We start from the raw sequence: 19,139 nt of genomic DNA, 5'->3' as shown, positions 1-19,139 counted from the left end.
GAAGAGGTGGTTAGATGGGGCAGTGGTCTGGGGAGGCAGTCAAGAAGGAAGACGGGGGTTGGATCGGGGGGCAGTTGGGGCAAGGGGTCCAGAGAGCAGGAGGGGTAGATGGGGCCGGGGTCCTGGGTAAGGGGGCATCAGGAAGTGAGAAGCAGCGGGGGGGGTTAGATGGGGGGAGTCAGATGGGGGTGGGGGCGAGGCCATGCCTGGCTGTTTGGGGAGGCATAGCCTCCCCTAACTGGCCCTCCATCTAATTTCTGAAACCCGATGCGGCCTTCAGGCCAAAAAGTTTGCCCACCCTGATCTAGGTGGACTAGGAGATGCCAATAGAAAACTTGCCACCGGTGCAGCTAAGATCAGCAAATTGTCTGCATTCATGCCCATGCAGCCAGAAGTAGTAACCTGCTATATAATAGGGGGAGAAACACATCTCTTTCTGTCTCTCCACGACAAAATTGTCTCTTGCCATGCAATCCCACCTCTTGGCCTGTCTCACTGACATCTCCAATTAAAAAGAGGTTTAGAATGGAAAATGGAACCAAGCCTGAACACTAGCATTTGCTACCAGCAGACAGGGTCATCAGAATGTTTGCTAGAGTTTAGCAGTAGTAGTATTTTTAATCTATCAGAATTGATTGGGGAGGTTTGTGAAGATAAATTTCCTTAATCAATGGACAAAATATACCTTTGGGTATTGAAATGTGAGGCTTATTAGTGCCTCGACGCTACCTTGCTCAGAAGAGGCTCACTTGAGTGCCACAGAATCACTTCTGCCCTCGATTACCAATAAACCACAGCACCTAACATCTGGCTCCTCAGACTCTCCTAGAGGATTGATGAGTGTGCAGTGCTTTGAAGAATGTGGGGTTAAAATCTGCTGTGTTAACAGGTATGCAGCACCAGTGACTTCAGTGAGATTGCATTTGTGTAGCTGAGAGCAGAATTCGGCCCATAATACACATTCTAAATGCTGAGTTTTACTTTTGTTGACCCTCATCCTGATTTCTCTTAAGTGTCACATATTAGCCAGGTTAATATTTAGGTGCCCTATTGCAGCTGGGTAAGACATCTACAATAAAAACCCAAATCACGTGAAACTTCCTGCTTTGAAGTTTTGTTACCATCTTGCAACTGAGCCCAGTGTTTTTGAAAGATCACCATGGTGCATGAATCTTCTGAGTGATCCCTGGTCCAGCTTGGAGCAGACATGGGTAGGGTTATCATTTCAGTCCAACAGTAGGTGAAATAAGCACTTACTCCTGTTTTCGTGCTGTTTTGTTTGAGGTTCACTTACATCAGGGAGGTAAATTCATTTGAACCCAGAACTCAGGTGAGGGTCATTTAAACCTGCTGAAACTCAGGAGAGGGTCAGGGAACTGGGGTGGGTCAAAACCTAAGGAGTTGTTCATCCAAATCCACATCATGAGGTTGCACAGCGCCAAGGTCTCTGGGCAACTTAACAGAGAACACAAACAAACACAATATTCTTCACAATAGGGCAGCATGCCCAGATGAACTCCAGCATAGGGACAGAATGATACCCCAGTATCCCATGCTGTCTAAAGAAATAAACAGCACTAATGAAAAAGGAATCAGAATGCGTGATTCTTGCCCTCAAGGATGCTATAGATGTGCTCTGGTTTATAACTTGGGTTTAACTTGGTTTATAACTTGGTCATAGCTGTCTGTGCTTTGGATAACTTCTTAGGGTGTAAGAAACATCATTGATCCAACTGCTGAAAGTTTGGGTTTTCTTTCTTCTCTCCTTCCCCTGGTGGCCAGTGGAATAATGGTCTTGGTGGCAGCATCTGTTTTGTAAAATGGACTGCCGCAGCAGATTACGTCAGGGGCAATAAAAGGTGCATTAGGACTGCGTCTTAGCAGGAGATTAAGTTTTAATGGGGTGGAAATAGGGGTGGGGAAGGAGGAGGGTCCTACTGCTTCCGGCTGATTTCTCAGCAGAAGCCTGTAAAAGCCCTTGGTGTGATGCCAAAGGCTGTTAAGTCAAGGCTCAGTGCATTTCCTGTCTGACAAATGCACTTCGGATGTGTCTGAGAAAATGACGGAGGGGGAAGCTCTGAAGACCTGCTTGCTGTTTTCATTTCCCTTTGTGCTGTGTGGGAGCTCGGGAAAGCAGTTTGGACCCATCAGGGTATTTTGGTTTAATCTGGTTGGGATGTGGGAGGGCAGTAAGGCACTCAGGTAGCAGAGACCTGAGGCAGATTAAGAGAAGGACCCAGTAAAGGATGCAGTGAGAAGCCAGAAGTCACTGGGTCGCTGAGCACATGAGGAACCAATGGGATGGTGGCCACATGGCTGGGGAGAAAGAGCCCTTCTTTCACACCCTCAGTTCTGCTTGCCTCTCTTGTCATATCCAGTTGACCACGTGATCCCTGAGCCAGAGGGCAGCCTGACAGAAGCCTATGAGAAGTGGCGAGAGTGGGCTGATGGGAAGACCTGCTGTGACTACTCCCTGCATGTGGACATCACCCACTGGAATGACAGTGTCAAACAGGAAGTACAGATGCTCATCAAAGAAAAAGGTTTGTGAAGAGATGGGAAGGGCCTCCTTTCCTTTGCCCTTTATTCCTCAAGTCTCTTACCCTAATCTCCTTTTTCCAACGAATGCTCCCATCACCCGCAGCTTGGTGACTCAGTTAGCACAAAGGCCCTGATCTGCAAAGTTGTTTAGGTGCCTAATGCTCATGGAAGTCATGAAAATTAGATGCCCAGTATCTTTGAGGATCTGGGCCATTGTGTGTGTGGCATAGGAAAGAGCATGAATGTGATTAAATCACTGAGATTCAAGACTCCCGGGTTCTGTCCATGCCTTTGCAACCGATTCACTCTGAGTTTAGGCAACACTCTGTTTCTTGGTTTTTCACATCTGTAAAATAGGAAGATAATACTTTGTGTGGGGAGGGAAGTTATGAGAGTTATTTTATTTATCTTTATAAAGCACCATGAGATCCTCAGATCATAGTCCATGTGTCATTACAACACATCAGAGTCGTTGGGTTTTTTGAACAGGGCTCACAAAGGGCGTGAGAGACTCACGTGCTTTTGAAAATCTCACCCTTAAATGACTTAGGCACAGAATTTCCACTGAAAGTCCCAACATGAAAGTACAATAACAGCATCTATGCTTATGCTAGTCAGTGGGGAAATCAGCTGTGCATGCATCCGTCAGTCTGCTGTCTCATGCACATTCTTCACATATCCTTCCAGACCAGTGGTCTTGTCTGTGGCTTTGAGTACGCTCCCTCCACCATCTTTATTAGACCTTTTTAGACAGTGCTAAAGGAGTTAAAATGAGTGGCAGGTACAGTTTTGGAGAACTGCCTTCTGCTAGCCCCTTGTTTTCTAACATCTCTTGGGATCCTCTGTAGCCGTAGATGGAGAATTAGAATGTCCTGAAAATAAACAAACAAGAAGAAAACCAGAAAACTGTCTGCTTCGCCTCTAGCTACTGCCAAAGGCTCCCATTCCATTAGGTCTGTGTAATTATCACATGCCTTGTGAATGTATAAGGGGGGGAGAACTGGAATGGAATCATTTCTCTTCTTTTCCCCTCTTCTCCACCTAGGAGTTAACTCCTTCATGGTTTACATGGCCTACAAGGATTTGTACCAGATGTCAAACACAGAGGTAAGAGCTACATTACTGCTTTGTGTGCAATCATTGTTGGGCCCCTTTTATTTCGTTAGAACAGTAGCTGGAAAGAAAGCAGTGTACTGAGTGATCAGAGCAGGGCAAGGATGATCATGATTCAGGTTGCCAAATTTTACAGTGCGGCTTGCAGCCACATTTGGTTTTAATCCGGAGACATGGCCCCTGGAGTCTATTTCTATCAATCCCGAAATGCAGTGTTTCAGTTTACTGTCAGCAGCTTGCTGGGGTGCGTAGTCTTTGCATACTGCACCTCCATTTTAAAGATGTGATGATGTGGCTGGGAGGACAAGAGACTGTAGATACAAGTTCTAAAGGTTTGGTGAAATCTGTGAATGCTTCAGTGGATGGCAGAGAGGCATTCTGAAAGGGGCGACATGGCACGTTCACACACCAAGCCCTGTTCTGACTGTGAATGAGGTCTGTGAATGAGGTGCTGACAGCAAATTCTTTCTCTCGAACCCTCCATTGTTCTTACCTGAAGGCCTGTCTAGTTTTCGGTCAAAAGATAGAGTGTGGGAATTTTTTAAAGGTCAAACACAGACCAAGTGAAATGGTTGAGTAGTAATAATGTTTCCTCTTTCACTCTGTTTCAGCTGTATGAGATATTTAGCTGCCTGGGAGATCTAGGTGCAATAGCTCAAGTTCATGCTGAAAATGGGGATATCATTGAACAGGTAAATGCTATTCTATCTACATTGCCACTGAAAAGTGTGGTATAGACAGAAAGATTTTGATGCTGTACAAAAGTACCTAAGCAGGTTAGGTGCTTAACTCCCATTTGAAAGTCAGTCCCACTAGATACCTATCTGAGTCTTCAGGTTCCTAAATACCTTTGTAAATCTGGTTCCTAGAGACCAACCTAGTCAGGGCCCCATTGTGCTAGGGACTGTACAAATATATACTAAATGACCCAAAAAGATTACTGTCTAGGACAGTGGCTCTCAAACTTTTGTACTGGTGATCCCTTTAACATAGCAAGTCTCTGAGTGTGACCCCCCCCTTATAAATTAAAAACACTTTTTTAATATATATTTAACACTATTATAAATGCTGGAGGCAAAGCAGGGTTTGGGGTCGAGGTTGACAGTTTGCGACCCCCCATGTAATAACCTCGCAACCTCCTGAGGGGTCCTGACCCCCAGTTTGAGACCCCCTGGTCTAGGATATATATATTACATAAGGGAGACTGCCATGTCAGACACTGTGGAACATTTAGGCTTTGTAATAAATAAATAAATAATCCATCCATCATTGTACTATAAAACTGAAGAACAATGAGAGTGTTTCCATGAAAATTCCCCTGGTAATAATTTTCTTAACAAATAGCCATTTCCCTGCAGTGTTGGCAGTCCAGCTTTAAAAACTAACTAATCAGTTTTTGTTGTTCAAACTAAATGAAATTAAACAGTGAAAAGTGAGATTTTTGCATTATTCTTTCACTTAATCTGAAGCAATAATTTATAGAATAGATGAGGTTTTTGTTTGGTTTTAAATTGGTTTTTTGTTTTGTTTTTAATTTTGGCCTGTCAGTGCCATTTTATGACAAAATTTTGCAGGATTTCATGCTCGGAATAAAAATTCTTTTTTGGTTAAACATGGGCTGGAATACTTGTTGAAATTAGTGGGCAGTATTTTTAAAACTAGCTAAAGGAATTGCTTCCTTATGCAATGTAGACTTGCAGTCTGGGGAATTTATCAAGCAAAATGGAATAGCTGGGTTTAAAAAGAGGACTGGATAATTATTTGACTGTTAAAAACTTTTTCAGCTATGTAAAATAATGTATTGATAGAGGTGGGATAATGAAAACTTGTGCTATGGGGTAGGGAGGTGTTCCCCCTGTATAGAATTGCCCAATTGGCAGGATACATTATGGAGGATTTATCTTCTCCTGAAGTGATAGCTGTTGGCCTCTGTAGGAGGAATAGACTAATGGTTTGATACAGTACAGCAGTTCCTATCTGATTAAAGTGTGGTTCTTGATAAGACTCCATGGCATCAGCCAATTTATGTGCTTTTGTGGGTTTTGTTTTGTTTTTTTACTTTTTATTCTCATGTACTTTGGAAACTGAAGTTATTCTTCCCATGCCCCCAAACGTATCTTCAGATTTAGGCCCAGGAAGCTTAACATGAAGGTTGTAACATGAAGGTTTTCCAAATAGTGTTACCTCTGAAGCTGTGTTATCAGTGGGTACCAGCCTGTCACCCTGGTGGTGAATGATGCAAAATCACCATTCCCGAGCCTCATTTTCAGCAGCACTGGGGCTAATGCTGCAGAGAATTTATTCATTTGCTCTGTGTAATTTGATACCCTGGACTGTAGTCTGCCGCCTCCTCCCATTAAAAGAAGTGAGAAGTGAGTTTCTCAGAAATGCTTTGATACCTTTGCACCTGAGGAAGAAAGCCGGATGGCACTTGGAAGGGAATTTGCTGGCCATGCTTCCCAGAGTCTGCTGCTTTTAGAATATTATAGGGCTTCTTCATTGGAACCAAATGTGCCTGGGAAAATGGCTTCTACCTGGGCTCTTCCTATATGGAAGCTGCTTTCCTCTCTATAGACTCCTTTGTGCTAGAGTGTTGGGTGGAGGTTGTTTGATTTTTCCAGACATGTTGTGGCCTGCAATAGAAAAGCAAACCCCTATCAGTAAAAGATTAATATTTTCCAACTGGATGAGCTTCTCGTGTTTTATATTGACTTCTCTGGGTTGAAGTGGGCTCTGTTATTGTTTAAGAGCAGAAATAAAGGTACACAGTACCCTGTGCATGTCACTCTGATGTAGAAACAAGACTAATTTATCTTCCTTGCTAAAACCCAGGAGTCAGTAGAAGACATTTGCGTTCAGTGTTAGAGAAATTGATACGCAGTGAATCAGAAATTATCTTAATGGAACAGAACAGTCCATTGAGTCCAGTATGTTCACTCTAACAGCAGCCAATGCTGAAAGCTGCAGCAGAAGGAAAAGACCTTCACAATGTGCAAGGCCAGTTATGCTATAATATGGTGTGCAAAATACCAGAGCCATATGGGAAGGGGGAATTTCTGCCCAATACAAAGAAGTAATCAGCTTGTGGAGCTGAATTCATAGGATATGAGGGGACAGGTAATGGGGAAAATACTGTTCTGATCTGAAATGGATGAATTGCACTATTATAGTGCATTGTAGTTGGTGTTGTGGATACAGAGAATAGTACCTTTGTGATTTTGAAGAACCAGGGACAGATTTGTTCAGTTTTACTCTGTAGCACATCCTCAGTTTCTTCTTCGAGTGCTTGCTCATATCCATTCCAATTAGGTGTGTGCGCGCCGTGTGCATGTCCATCGGAAGATTTTTACCCTAGCAACGATCGGTGGGTCGGCTGGGCGCCCCCTGGTGTGGCGCCGCTATGGCACCGAATATATACCCCTGCCGACCCGTCCCCTCCTCAGTTCCTTCTTACCGCCTGTGTTGGTCGTTGGAACAGTGGAGCGCAGCTTAGCTGATCTCCACCTCCCTAGCTTTTCACTCGTTCTAATACTTATTGTGTATATAGTTTATTCTCTGTAGTTCTAGTTAATAGATTTTTGTAAACGTAGTTAGTGTATATAGTTCAGAGGGTTGGGGATTAGCCCTTTCCCATTCCCAGTGCCCAGGCCCATGCCTGGCTCACCGGGTTTCAAACCGTGCTCGGCCTGCTGCCAGCTGATGCCCACGGGAGACCCCCATGACACCTGCCTCAAGTGCTTGGGGGAATCTCACCTTGCAGACAAGTGCCGGATCTGCAAATCGTTCAAGCCGCGGACGAAAAAGGAGTGGGACTTTTGCCTTAAGCAGCTCCTAATGGAGGCAGCCCTCACTTCTCCACCTTCAGCACCGGCTGCCAGACAGTCCGCACCGGGGAGAAGTGCCTCATCGGCACCAGAGAGCGCCGGCACCGCGAAGACAGCTCGGCACCAGCTGTCACCGGCCCAGAAACAAGCCCGGCACCACTCCCTCTCCCCGCGTGCCAAGAAGTTTAAAGCTCCTGTGGCCCCACTATCTGCACCGCAGTCTGAGCAGCAATCTAAGTCGAGCCGCCTGGTGCCACTAACTACCGCGGCACCGACAATCTCCGCACTGTTGATTCCGGCCGTGCAAGAGCTGTCGAGTCTGGTGCATGACAGCTCCCTGGCACATGCCTCGGTAGAGCTTCTCGTTCCCACTACGCCAGAGACATTTGCTACTGCGAGGGAACTTATTGCATTAACGGAGCCCGCCCTACCTCAACCCCCGGCACCACCAATGCGGGTTATTCAATCAACAGGCAAGCCTGCCATGGTAAGACCACCTTCCCTCGGCACCTCAGGCAGACAGCACTCAAGATCGAGGTCCCGCCAACGTTCTCGATCTCGTCATCGCTCCAGATCCAGGCGCCACTCGCAGTCCCGGTATCGATCTCCTCCTCGGTACCGGTTGCACTCGCGGCACCACTCGAGGTCCCGCTCACCGGACCGATACTCCAGGCACTGGTCCAGCTCCCGGCACCGTTCGCACAGCAGCCGCTCTCATCATAGGGCATCAAGATCCCAGTCAACCTCCTGGCACCGCGCCGGTCGCAGGTCCCGATCACACTCTCGGTACCAGTATGGATCCCAGTACCGCTCTCCGGTGCGGCACGAAATACGGTACCCTAGAGACAGGGCTTATCCTCAAACGGCCTCTGCTCCGCCCTGGCCATCGAGGCACGCGTCTGAGTCATCGCACGCTGATAGTGCCGCCTATCCCGATTCAGAGACACACAGCTGGGTTCTCCATGAGGCTCAAGGTCCAGACCAAGATCCTCATCAGTGGTCCTTTTGGACGCCTTGGGCATATCACCAGGCCCAAGGCGAACCCACGGTACCATCATGTTCCGCCCCGTCAGAGGCCACTGTTAGCCGCCCCCCTCCAGCGGGTACAGGTCACTCTCCTCAGGCACCGGACCCTCACGTACCTCCGGACCAAGAGTCCCTACAGGAACCACTCGTACCGGGTCTGTCATCCTCCTCTTCACCCGACGAGGCAGTGGCCAGTACATCCTCCTCGGGCCCGCCACCTATCAACCTCCGAGCTCACCAGGACCTTCTGAGGCGAGTCGCCTTAAATATCAGTCTCCAGGTGGAGGAGGTCCCGGAGGTTGAAGACCCGGTGATAGACATACTGTCAGCGGGTGCCTGAACCCGCGTAGCTTTGCCATTTATACGCTCCATCTAAGCCAAAGCGGACACAATCTGGCAGTCCCCGGCGTCTATCCCTCCTACGGCCAGACGGATGGAAAGAAAGTATATGGTACCCTCCAAAGGGTACGAATACCTATATACCCACTTTCCTCCATGCTCCCTGGTGGTTCAATCTATCAATGAGCGAGAGCGCCATGGCCAGTAAGCCCCCGCCCCAAAATTGTGGGAGGCTAGATGGATGGACCTGTTGGGACGTAAAGTCTACTCCGCAGGGGACCTCCAACTCAGGGTGGCAAACCAACAGGCCCTGCTCAGTAGATATAATTATAACACCTGGCAGTCGATGGGTAAGTTCACTGAGCTGGTCCCACTAGACTCCTGCCAGGAATTCCAAGCCCTTCTCAAGGAAGGAAAGAAAGTGGCGCGGACATCCCTGCAGGCCTCCCTCGACGTTGCGGATTCGGCGGCCAGAACCGTGGCCTCGGGAATTACGATGAGGAGGATCCCATGGTTGCAAGTGTCAGTTCTGCCTCCTGAACTGCAACACACCATCCAGGACCTGCGGTTTGAAGACCAGGGCCTTTTCTCCCAGAAAACGGACCCTAGGCTACAGAGTCTTAAGGACAATCAGGTGATCATGCATTCCCTTGGGATGCACACCCCACAAACCTAACGGAGGTCCTTTCGTAGCCAACCTCAGCGCCCTTACCCCCCGCCCAGACCGTGACAAGACTTTGGCAGAAGGCGTAGTCATGAGAACCGCAGACAACAATCTGAGTCCCAAGGTGGACACAATACCGGTCCCGCCAAACCAGCGACGGGCCCGAAAGCGAACTTTTGAAGGTGCGCTCGAGAGCAGAGCACCAGTCCTTCCCCAGGATCCCCTTCAGTTTTCCAACTGCCTTTCCTCCTTCCTCCCTGCGTGGTCCCAATTAACCTCGGATCGTTGGGTCCTATGCACTGTGGAATTTGGATACCACCTCCAATTTATTTCGACCCCTCCCTCTCACCCCCCCCCGTCCCTCTTCAGGGATCCCTCTCACGAGCAATTCCTCTGGCAAGAGGTTCGCACGCTCCTCTCGATCAGAGCTATAGAGGAGGTACTAGAGGAATTAAGGGACGGGATTTTACTCCCGATATTTCCTAATCCCCAAAGCAAAAGGAGGTCTTTGACCCATCCTGGACCTGCGAGGATTCAACATGTTTTTAAAGAAGTTGAAGTTCCGCATGGTATCCCTGGGGACCATTATCCCTTCCTTGGATCCCAGAGACTGGTATGCTGCTCTCGACATGAAGGACGCATATTTCCACATCGTTATATTTATCCCCTGCACAGACGGTACCTACGGTTTACGGTGCACCACCAACATTTCCAATTTGCCGTCCTTCCATTTGGCCTCTCTACGGCCCCTTGCCCTCAAAGTGCATGGCAGTCATGGCCGCCTTCCTCCGTCGTTGGCGAATACATGTGTTTCCTTACCTAGACGACTGGCTTATTCGAGTGACCTCCAAGGCCCTGGTCACCCTGCACATAGCCATCATCACGGACCTATTCGAGAGACTGGGCCTGATGATCAATCTAGAGAAGTCTACTCTCGTGCCCACTCAAAGAATAGAATTCATTGGAGCCATTCTAGACTCCAAACTCGCAAAAGCCTGCCTGCCACAGCCCCGGTTTCAGGCACTAGTCTCTGTTATAAAAAGCCTCCAAACCTTTCCAGCGACCTCGGCTCACACCTGTCTGAGCCTCCTCGGTCACATGGCCCCATGTACCTTTGTAACCAAGCACGCAAAACTACGCATGCGTCCCCTTCAAACCTGGCTTGCCTCAGTGTACCATCCAGGCAGAGATACCATAGACATGGTGGTCACCATTCCTCAGAGCATCTTAGACTCCCTCAACTGGTGGCCAGCACCCTCCCTGGTTTGTGCAGGACTGCCGTTCCATCTGAGGCAGCCCTTGGTGTCCCTAACGACGGACGCATCGTCTCGGCTGGGGGGCTCATCTAGACCATCGTCGCACGCAAGGCCTCTGGTCATCTCAAGAGCTAGCGTTGCACATAAACATCCGGGAGCTGAGAGCAATCCGCCTGGCGTGCCAGACGTTCCTACAACATCCGCAAGGTCGTTTGTTTCAGTGCTTACCACAACACAACGGCCATGCACTACATAAACAAGCAGGGAGGGACTCGATCCTCCCCCCTTTGTCAGGAGGCGATCGAATTGTGGGAATTTTGCATAGCCCACTCGATAGACCTTGTAGCGTCGTTCCTCCCAGGAGTCCGGAACACCCTGGCAGACCATCTCAGCAGATCTTTTTGGTCTCACGAGTGTTCGTTTCACCCGGACGTTCTACATTCCATCTTCCAGAAGTGGGGCTTTCCCCACATAGACCTCTTCACTTCCCGCGACAACAGGAAGTGCCAGAAGTTCTGTTCCTTCCAAGGTCTCGCCCCGGGCTCGATACTGGACGCCTTCCTAATCTCATGGAAGAACCAGCTGCTGTACGCCTTTCCACCCTTCCCACTGGTGCACAGGGTTCTCTTAAAGCTCCGCAGGGACAGGGCTCGCCTGATCCTGGTCGCCCCTGCGTGGCCCCGACAGCACTGGTACACCACGTTGCTGGACCACTGGATAGCCAACCCAATCCCTCTGCCCCTGCATCAGGATCTTATAACACAGGACCACGGCAGGCTTCACTACCCAGACCTGCAATCCCTCCATCTCACAGCGTGGCTCCTGCGTGGTTAACCCAGTCGGAGTTACGTTGCTCTGCCCCAGTGCAAGAAGTACTCCTGGATAGCAGAAAACCTTCCACCCAGTCTATGTACTTGGCCAAGTGGAAGCGATTTTCTTGCTGGTGTCAAACACTAAATGTAACACCCACGGAGGTTCCCATTCCCACTATATTGGACTACCTCTAGTATCTTAAACAGCAAGGCCTTGCTATCTCATCAGTGTGAGTGCACTTGGCGGCTATTTCTACTTTCCACCCCAGAGAAGGTACTTACTCTGTCTTCTCCCACCCTATGGTCTCGAGGTTCCTCAAAGGTTTGGAGCGTCTATACCCTCTAGTACGACGCCCCGCCCCTTCCTGGGACCTCAACTTAGTCCTGACGAGACTTAAGACTCCTCCATTCGAGCCATTGGTGACCTGCTCGCTCCTGTATTTGTCATGGAAAACAGCCTTCCTTGTGGCCATCACATCAGCTAGGAGAGTCTCTTAGCTTCGGGCTCTGATGGTGGACCCACCATACACAGTGTTCCACAAAGACAAGGTGCAGTTACATCCACATCCGGCGTTCCTCCCTAAAGTAGTCTCGGCCTTCCGTCTCAACCAGGACATATTCCTCCCAGTCTTCTTTCCCAAACCGCATACATCTCGTAGAGAACAGCAGTTGCATTCCCTCGACGTCCGTCCGTAGGCACTCACCTTCTACATTGACCGAATGAGACCCTTCCGCAAAACACCCCAACTTTTTGTGGCAGTGGCAGATCGGATGAACGGCCTACTCGTCTCTTCTCAGAGAATTTCGTCATGGGTAACGGCATGCATCCGTACTTGCTATGATCTAGCTCGTGTCTCTCCGGGACATATTACCGCTCATTCTACCAGGGCTCAGGCCTCATCGGCCGCCTTCCTAGCTCGAGTACCCATCCAGGAGATATGTCGAGCAGCTATGTGGTCTTCAGTACATACCTTCACTTCCCATTATGCCCTGGTGCAACAATCCAGAGAGGACGCAGCTTTCGGCTCTGCGGTTCTACACGCTGCAGTATCTCACTCTGACCCCACCGCCTAGGTAAGGCTTGGGATTCACCTAACTGGAATGGATATGAGCAAGCACTCAAAGAAAAAAAGACGGTTACTCACCTTTGTAACTGTTGCTCTTCGAGATGTGTTGCTCATATCCATTCCAAAACCTGCCCTCCTTCCCCACTGTCGGAGTAGCCCTCAAGAAGGAACTGAGGAGCGGACGGGTCGGCAGGGGTATATATTTAGTGCCATAGCGGTGCCACGCCAGGGGGCACCCAGCCGACCCACCGAGTGTTGCTAGGGTAAAAATCTTCGGACGGACGTGCATGCGGCGCACACACACGTAATTGGAATGGATATGAGCAACACATCTCGAAGAACAACAGTTACAAAGGTGAGTAACCATCTTTTCTTCTTTCTCCTTTCTTTGGAGGGGGTGAATTAGGAGGAAAATCTCCAAACTAAGCTCTGAAGAACCCTGCAGACTGCAAGAATCAATTTCTCTTCCCAGATATAAAGATCCCCAAAGTTAGTCAATGTCTGTTTTCATAAGAAAATGGAGAGATCAAAGAATCATTGTTGACTAGGAGTATTTGCTACCTCAGTCCCACCCTAACCACCTAAAGCTGTGTGCAAGGTTTACTGGTGTTGTGCAGCCTTGAAAATTACTTCTGCCTTCCAAGCTAATTGATTCAAAATGTCACAAACTGGTGACTGATCCAGAATGCGATTAGATTAGGCTGTAAAAGTGAGGATGCTGGTCAGTGATTCTGCTTCTGTTCCTAGGAGGAAGGTTAGGGGACTTTCCCCAACCCCAGCCCCTCTATTCTGGGTCATGATCTATTTTCTCTCTACTGTCCTAAGGTCACCCGTGTTTCGTATGAGTTTGATCCGCATAAGAGAGTGGAGAGCGGGTACATAGAGCAGAGTAAGGGGGATGCACCATGCAGTGGAAACTGAAACGGGGATGTGGAATATGGTCCTTATTGTTGGTGAAGATTGAGAAAGGAAAAGAACATTACTGAGTCATTATTTTGTCAGGTCTTTGTGTTGTGGCTGAGAAGGTAGGTGTAGGAGGCAAAAATACATGGCAATTATCTATATGGCAATTTACCTCTTCAAATGTTGTGTAGATATTAACTGTCACTGCTGGAATCCCACCTTTACTATTCATCTAGATGTGATTTATTTATTTTTTAGAGCCAACAGCATGCTCAGGGCTCTGTTAGAGACAAAAATTAGGACAATCAGTGCCCCAAAGAGCTTAAAAGCTGAAAGACATTTACAGGATAATATTTCAAAATGCAACAGATTTGCGCCTTGCAGTAACATTTGCATTCAGAATGCCTGACCCATTCATGACATGGTCAATTTTTGAGGGTGTCTGACAGATTGGAAGCCAGGTAAAGGGTTTGGGGAAGCCTCTCCCAAGCTCTGTTTCCCCCATGTAACATATTGCAAGCCCCTATCGGCTGATGATAACACACTGATAAGGATGTCAGTTAGGATCGATCTTCCACTGAGTTGAACAATTTGTGAATGCCAAGGATCAGGCATAGCATTAAATTAATGTACATGCCTGTCTGATTGTACTGTATGTGGCTGCGGTCCTCGTTATAGCAGTAAAATGTGTTGCCGATTGTGTGGTAGGGGGAAAGCAACCATACATTTTAAAACATTTTCATATAGGGCCAGATTCTGCTCTCATTGACACCTGTGAACTGTACTGATGTTAATGGAGCTGCATAGGTGTGACAGAGAAGGGAATTTGGCCTACAATGGATTTCTTTTAGTTTTCATGATCTCTTCCTCAATAGTGCTTGGATGTCTTTGGGAATACCAAAGGCAGAGTAAATTAGACACATGCCTTCCCCTGAATTGTATTTGTTGTTTTTCACCTGTGCTACAATTATATCAGACCTGTTAATTCTGAATTATCACTTGAAAGGAAGATTCTTACTCTCAACATATGTATTTACCTATCTTCCCCATTGTATTCTCTGTGTGTCGTGGTAGTCTTGTGAACCACCTGCAGCAAATCCACAGAGATCTGCTCTGCTGTTTGATAATCTAAATCCTTACGAAATGCTGAGCATGGTGGCATTTGTTTTTTTGACATAACTGTCAGATCAAATTCAGAGTCTCTAAACTTCTCTGTGTCTTTTCATTCTTCTAGGAACAAACCAGGATGCTGGAGATGGGAATAACTGGCCCAGAGGGCCATGTGCTGAGTAGACCAGAGGAGGTAAAAGACAAATGAAAAAAAGATAAAACAGTGCACCATCCTTGTTACACTGAGGCTCTTCCCCCATGAGGTTTCAGCCATACTTAACATATTGGTGTCTAACAGTTCTATTTTATCTATACTGGCAGTTCAGCCATACTCATCAGTCCAGGGGAGGGGCCTTTGGTGATAAAACCATGTTCAATAATGATTCAGTTTCCTAGCATAGATAGGAGTTCATGGGTCTTCCTGAAATGCAGTAGCCATAGGAAATCAGTGCTGTCAGGCTGCAGTTAGTGCTACTTCTGATGCGTTCACATTTGGTAGGTGATTCCAGTGGTGAAAGAAGCCTGGGATCAGAGAATCAGTGCACTGAAAATGAGAATATCTTTATTGACTCTCATATTGTAAAGGAAAATAATGCGGACTGTACCTCCAGCTTCTCCCTCATCTGATCTCTACTTAAGGTCTAGAATGTGTTAAAATAAGACACACAAAGCCTCTGGTGGTGGGAATGGGGGATTTCCCGATTGTGAATCGCTGTCAAGACATTTAACTGGATTATGTCTACTCTTTTTATTTGCCCATTAATCTGAGGTCAGTCTAATTTTAGATTATTTTATAAATGTCAGATTGTGGTAGCTGTGTGCTCAGAACTGTTTTTAACTTTCTACAACACATGGAAGCAATAGAGAGAAAATATAACTGAAATCTGCTGCAGTCACAGGGAGGAAAGGGGAGTAGATGTGTACTTCAGACCTAGGTTCAGAAATAAAATAAATCTACTTAAATTAATGGTATACCAACGAGGTTTATATAGTATATAGTTTATTCTCTTTGAGATGTGGGACATTAAAATGTCTCCTCCAGAGAAAAAGACCCAATGTTAACTGTATCGGAAGAGATCCTCAGCTGGTGTAAATTGACATGTTGCAGTGACTTCAGTGGAGCCAGGCTGATGTACACCATCTGGGGATCTGGCCCATTATTTGTTTTCAGAAGGCAAATATTGTGGTTTTCATTGTCCAAGGCTGGTTAAGGGTTATGGAATGTTTTGTTCTTGAAGGGTGATTGGCTGGAAAAATGACTCTAAAAATAGCACTGGAAGGCATAACATTCCATCCAGCTGGCTCCAGAGCTCATTGGTTCAGCAAATACACATTCATACTTTTTTTTTCTATTTAATTATTATTTACTATTTGTCCTGTGGCAGGGCCTAAGAGCCCGAGCCCTGAATGATGACCCCATTGTGCTAGGCATTATACAAACACAGAACAAATTGCTGCCTCATCAAACTCAATCTGGGACCTGAAAGTCAGTTAGGGTTCTTCCTGCCTCCTCCATCCTTGCCAGGCACAAAGATTCCTCAGTGAGAACATAGAGCAAATGGAAGCAGTAAAGAATCCCCCTGGCTACAAGTAACCCCAGCACAGCTGTACAGGGTGTGCAGCACTAAGGAGTGAAAACTCTCTTTTCAAGTGAGATTTGGATCCCTACAGGGAACAGAGATGTTGGGCAATGAGCTGCCATTTGTACACCATCACTTGAATTACTATAATTACACTTTAAATGGGAGGGAAAGTTTGGCCACTGAATTCTAAATGCTTACATATCTCCCAGTTGTTTGGAGGCAGTTCTCTTCCATTGCCTGTGGCCTAACTGCCACTATCAGCTGAAAATCATATTGTTGAACACTTCCTATGCTTTCTATTTCCGCCTCCCAAATCCACAAAGTTTGGAAGCACAGGGTACTTGCTCTCCAATGTCCACGTGATATGTGTCTCTCAGGTGCCTCCACTGTTTCAGTGGTACAGAGCCACACGGACAATCTCATCCTTTCTGTCACAGAGCTGTCTGCGTGGGATTACACACTAACCACCAACGTGGTCTCCTCACCGTGAGTCCAGATGGCACGTGTGACCTGAACTCACTCAGCATAACCCATCTGGTCCTGAATAGTTGCAGCCATATGGCAGATGTGCCACCTTGGTGGCTCTTAGGAATTGAGTGGGGTGGTTAATGCTATAGAACCCTGCAAAAATCAGGAGATTTTGGGGAGAATGAGGGATACAGTTAGAACTGAGTAAGTCATTTTAAAAAAAACCCAGTACCAATGAGTATCTGGTATGCCAGGGGTTTAACTGCATGGCTTCCCTTGACCTAAATGGGAACCATGAAGCTAAATATTCCTCTCCTCGCTGCTTTGAAGGTTTAGTTCTCAAGGTCTTTCCCTTGCTGTCTTCATCCTGGGAACAAATGCACGGAAATACTTCATGCATCCAGACCCACTGGGGAAGGGTTGAGTATTCGGCTGAGGCTAGCATAACCAAATGGATGTTCAGAGCACATCCAATCTTCCAGCCAGATGATACAGAAGGAGAAATAGCACCCTTAGTATCATTTTGCAAGATGGAGGGGAAGAGGGAGTAGGTGATGAAGCTGATTGTATACCTAGAAAATATATACGTAGACCAAGTTATACTTGTTTGCAAGCACAGCTCCTCTGTGACAGGATTTCAGGTATCTCTGCTCTTAGAGCTCCATTTAGCACCTTCAAACATGTTAACATGCAGAAGTACAACCTCATGACCAGCTAGTAAGCATTTGTTAGGCTGGAAATAAAAATAGACACAAGGGTTCTCGGAACAAATTTCCCTTGCTGTCTGACCCATAATACACACTTCAAGTGCTCTAGACCCATGGCATGTGGCTATGGTCTGTGAAAGCATCCTATGGTTCTGGAACCATTGCTCCTAGGAATAAGTAACTGGGGGACTCCTTGGAGCTAGAATACTAGGCTGAGGGCAAGTAACATTCAACAAAACTTGTATGTTGAAAAGTCAACCTGTGGATGACAAAACATTAGTGTTGTTACTTGTCCTGTGTCATTGCAGTTTTGAAGGGTCAGTCTAGAGTGCGACAAGCTGTGTGTGTGGCATGTTCACCATATTCACTAGTGAGGGGAATGGAGTTGAAATGTAAGGGTGTCATGTCAGTGATCATTTGATACTGTACAGTGAACTGCTCCAAAATGTCATCCCCATGGTTTGCAATATCCAAAGTTAAGAGTATTTCGCAATGGCTGAGGTTGACCTATCTCTGCATAAGGACTTACACACACTTAGGATACGTCTTCATTACCACCCGTATCGGCAGGTAGCAATCGATTTATCGGGGATCGATATATCGCGTCTCATCTAGACACGATATATCGATCCCCGAATGCGCTCCTGTCGACTCCGGAATTCCACCAACATGAACGGCGGTAGCGGAGTCGACAGGGGGAGCTGCGGACATTGATCCCGTGCCGTGAGGACAGTAGATAACTTGATCTAAGATACTTCAGCTACGTTATTCACGTAGCCGAAGTTGCGTATCTTAGATCAATCCCCCTTCCCTAGTGTAGACCAGCCCTTAGAAGCTTGTATACTGTATAATATTTTCTTCCACACATTTTTCATTCTGTGCCCCCAAGGACGATTTTAGCACCCAGAAGAAACATTTTTGTTGAATCCAGTAACCATAAGGACAATAGCGTAACGGGTTTGTGTGCATTGCTCAGTTTTCCAGTTGTGGGAGAAATCAGGTTTGCAGAAATGGATGATTCAGCAAGAAGTGCTAGCTGCAGAAGGCAGCCTCTAGTTCCCCAGGGGAATTTGCATTATATGCTTATTGGTACCCTGCCTTTTTAAGGTTTGGGGTTTCCTTTTTTGTAAATTTTTTTTTTAATACTGAAGCCTTAAGCCAAACCGTTAACCAAGATCTTGGAAGGCTTTTTGGAATGAAGTCAGGCTGAATGGAGGATGATGTAATTCTTCATGCTGAAGTACTGAAAATTCACCCTGTTACAACAGCAAACAAGATATAAAAGTCAAGGGCTGATAATCTTGGAGGCTGAAGTGGCAGAGTAATAGCACAAACCCCCAGTAGCAGAGTAGCAGCACAAACAGACTCGGACAGGGGCAGAACTACCTGGAAAATAACCAGCTGCGAATTGCCCATACAGACAGCCAAGCTTTAATATTAAAATAAATGCATGGTGAAGCCTGTGGTAGCAGCTCAGCCCTGTGGAGAGGGAACTGAACTGGAAGCCAGGAATCATGATCCTGCTGCTGATTTGCTGTGTGACCTTGAGCAAGTCAGGTAGCCCGTCTCTGCTTCAGTTTCCACTTTTGTAAAATGAGGATAATGATGCTTACTCCCTACAGGAATCTCTTTCAGTTATATGGATAAGAAACACCATAATAAGTGCTAAATATTATTAAAGGCTGAGAAGCTGGTGAATTTGGGTGGTGAGCAGCAAAAGATCTGG

At 46.9% G+C, this 19,139-nt stretch overlaps 1 protein-coding gene across 2 annotated transcripts in view; it reads left to right on the top strand.

Moving 5' to 3' along the window:
• The window catches only part of DPYSL3 (dihydropyrimidinase like 3), an 83,165-nt gene that overhangs the window by 54,272 nt on the left and 9,754 nt on the right, over nt 1-19,139 (top strand). For both annotated transcript variants that reach the window (XM_030573292.1, XM_030573293.1), the window contains exons 4-7: nt 2,379-2,543; nt 3,587-3,648; nt 4,266-4,346; nt 14,780-14,848. In XM_030573292.1, the coding sequence (XP_030429152.1) occupies nt 2,379-2,543; nt 3,587-3,648; nt 4,266-4,346; nt 14,780-14,848 (377 nt within the window). The remainder of the gene's footprint in view (nt 1-2,378; nt 2,544-3,586; nt 3,649-4,265; nt 4,347-14,779; nt 14,849-19,139) is intronic.

Source organism: Gopherus evgoodei, chromosome 8 (assembly GCF_007399415.2).
Source record: "Gopherus evgoodei ecotype Sinaloan lineage chromosome 8, rGopEvg1_v1.p, whole genome shotgun sequence".
Lineage (NCBI taxonomy): Eukaryota > Metazoa > Chordata > Testudines > Testudinidae > Gopherus > Gopherus evgoodei.
This window is presented reverse-complemented; position numbering and strand designations above follow the sequence as displayed.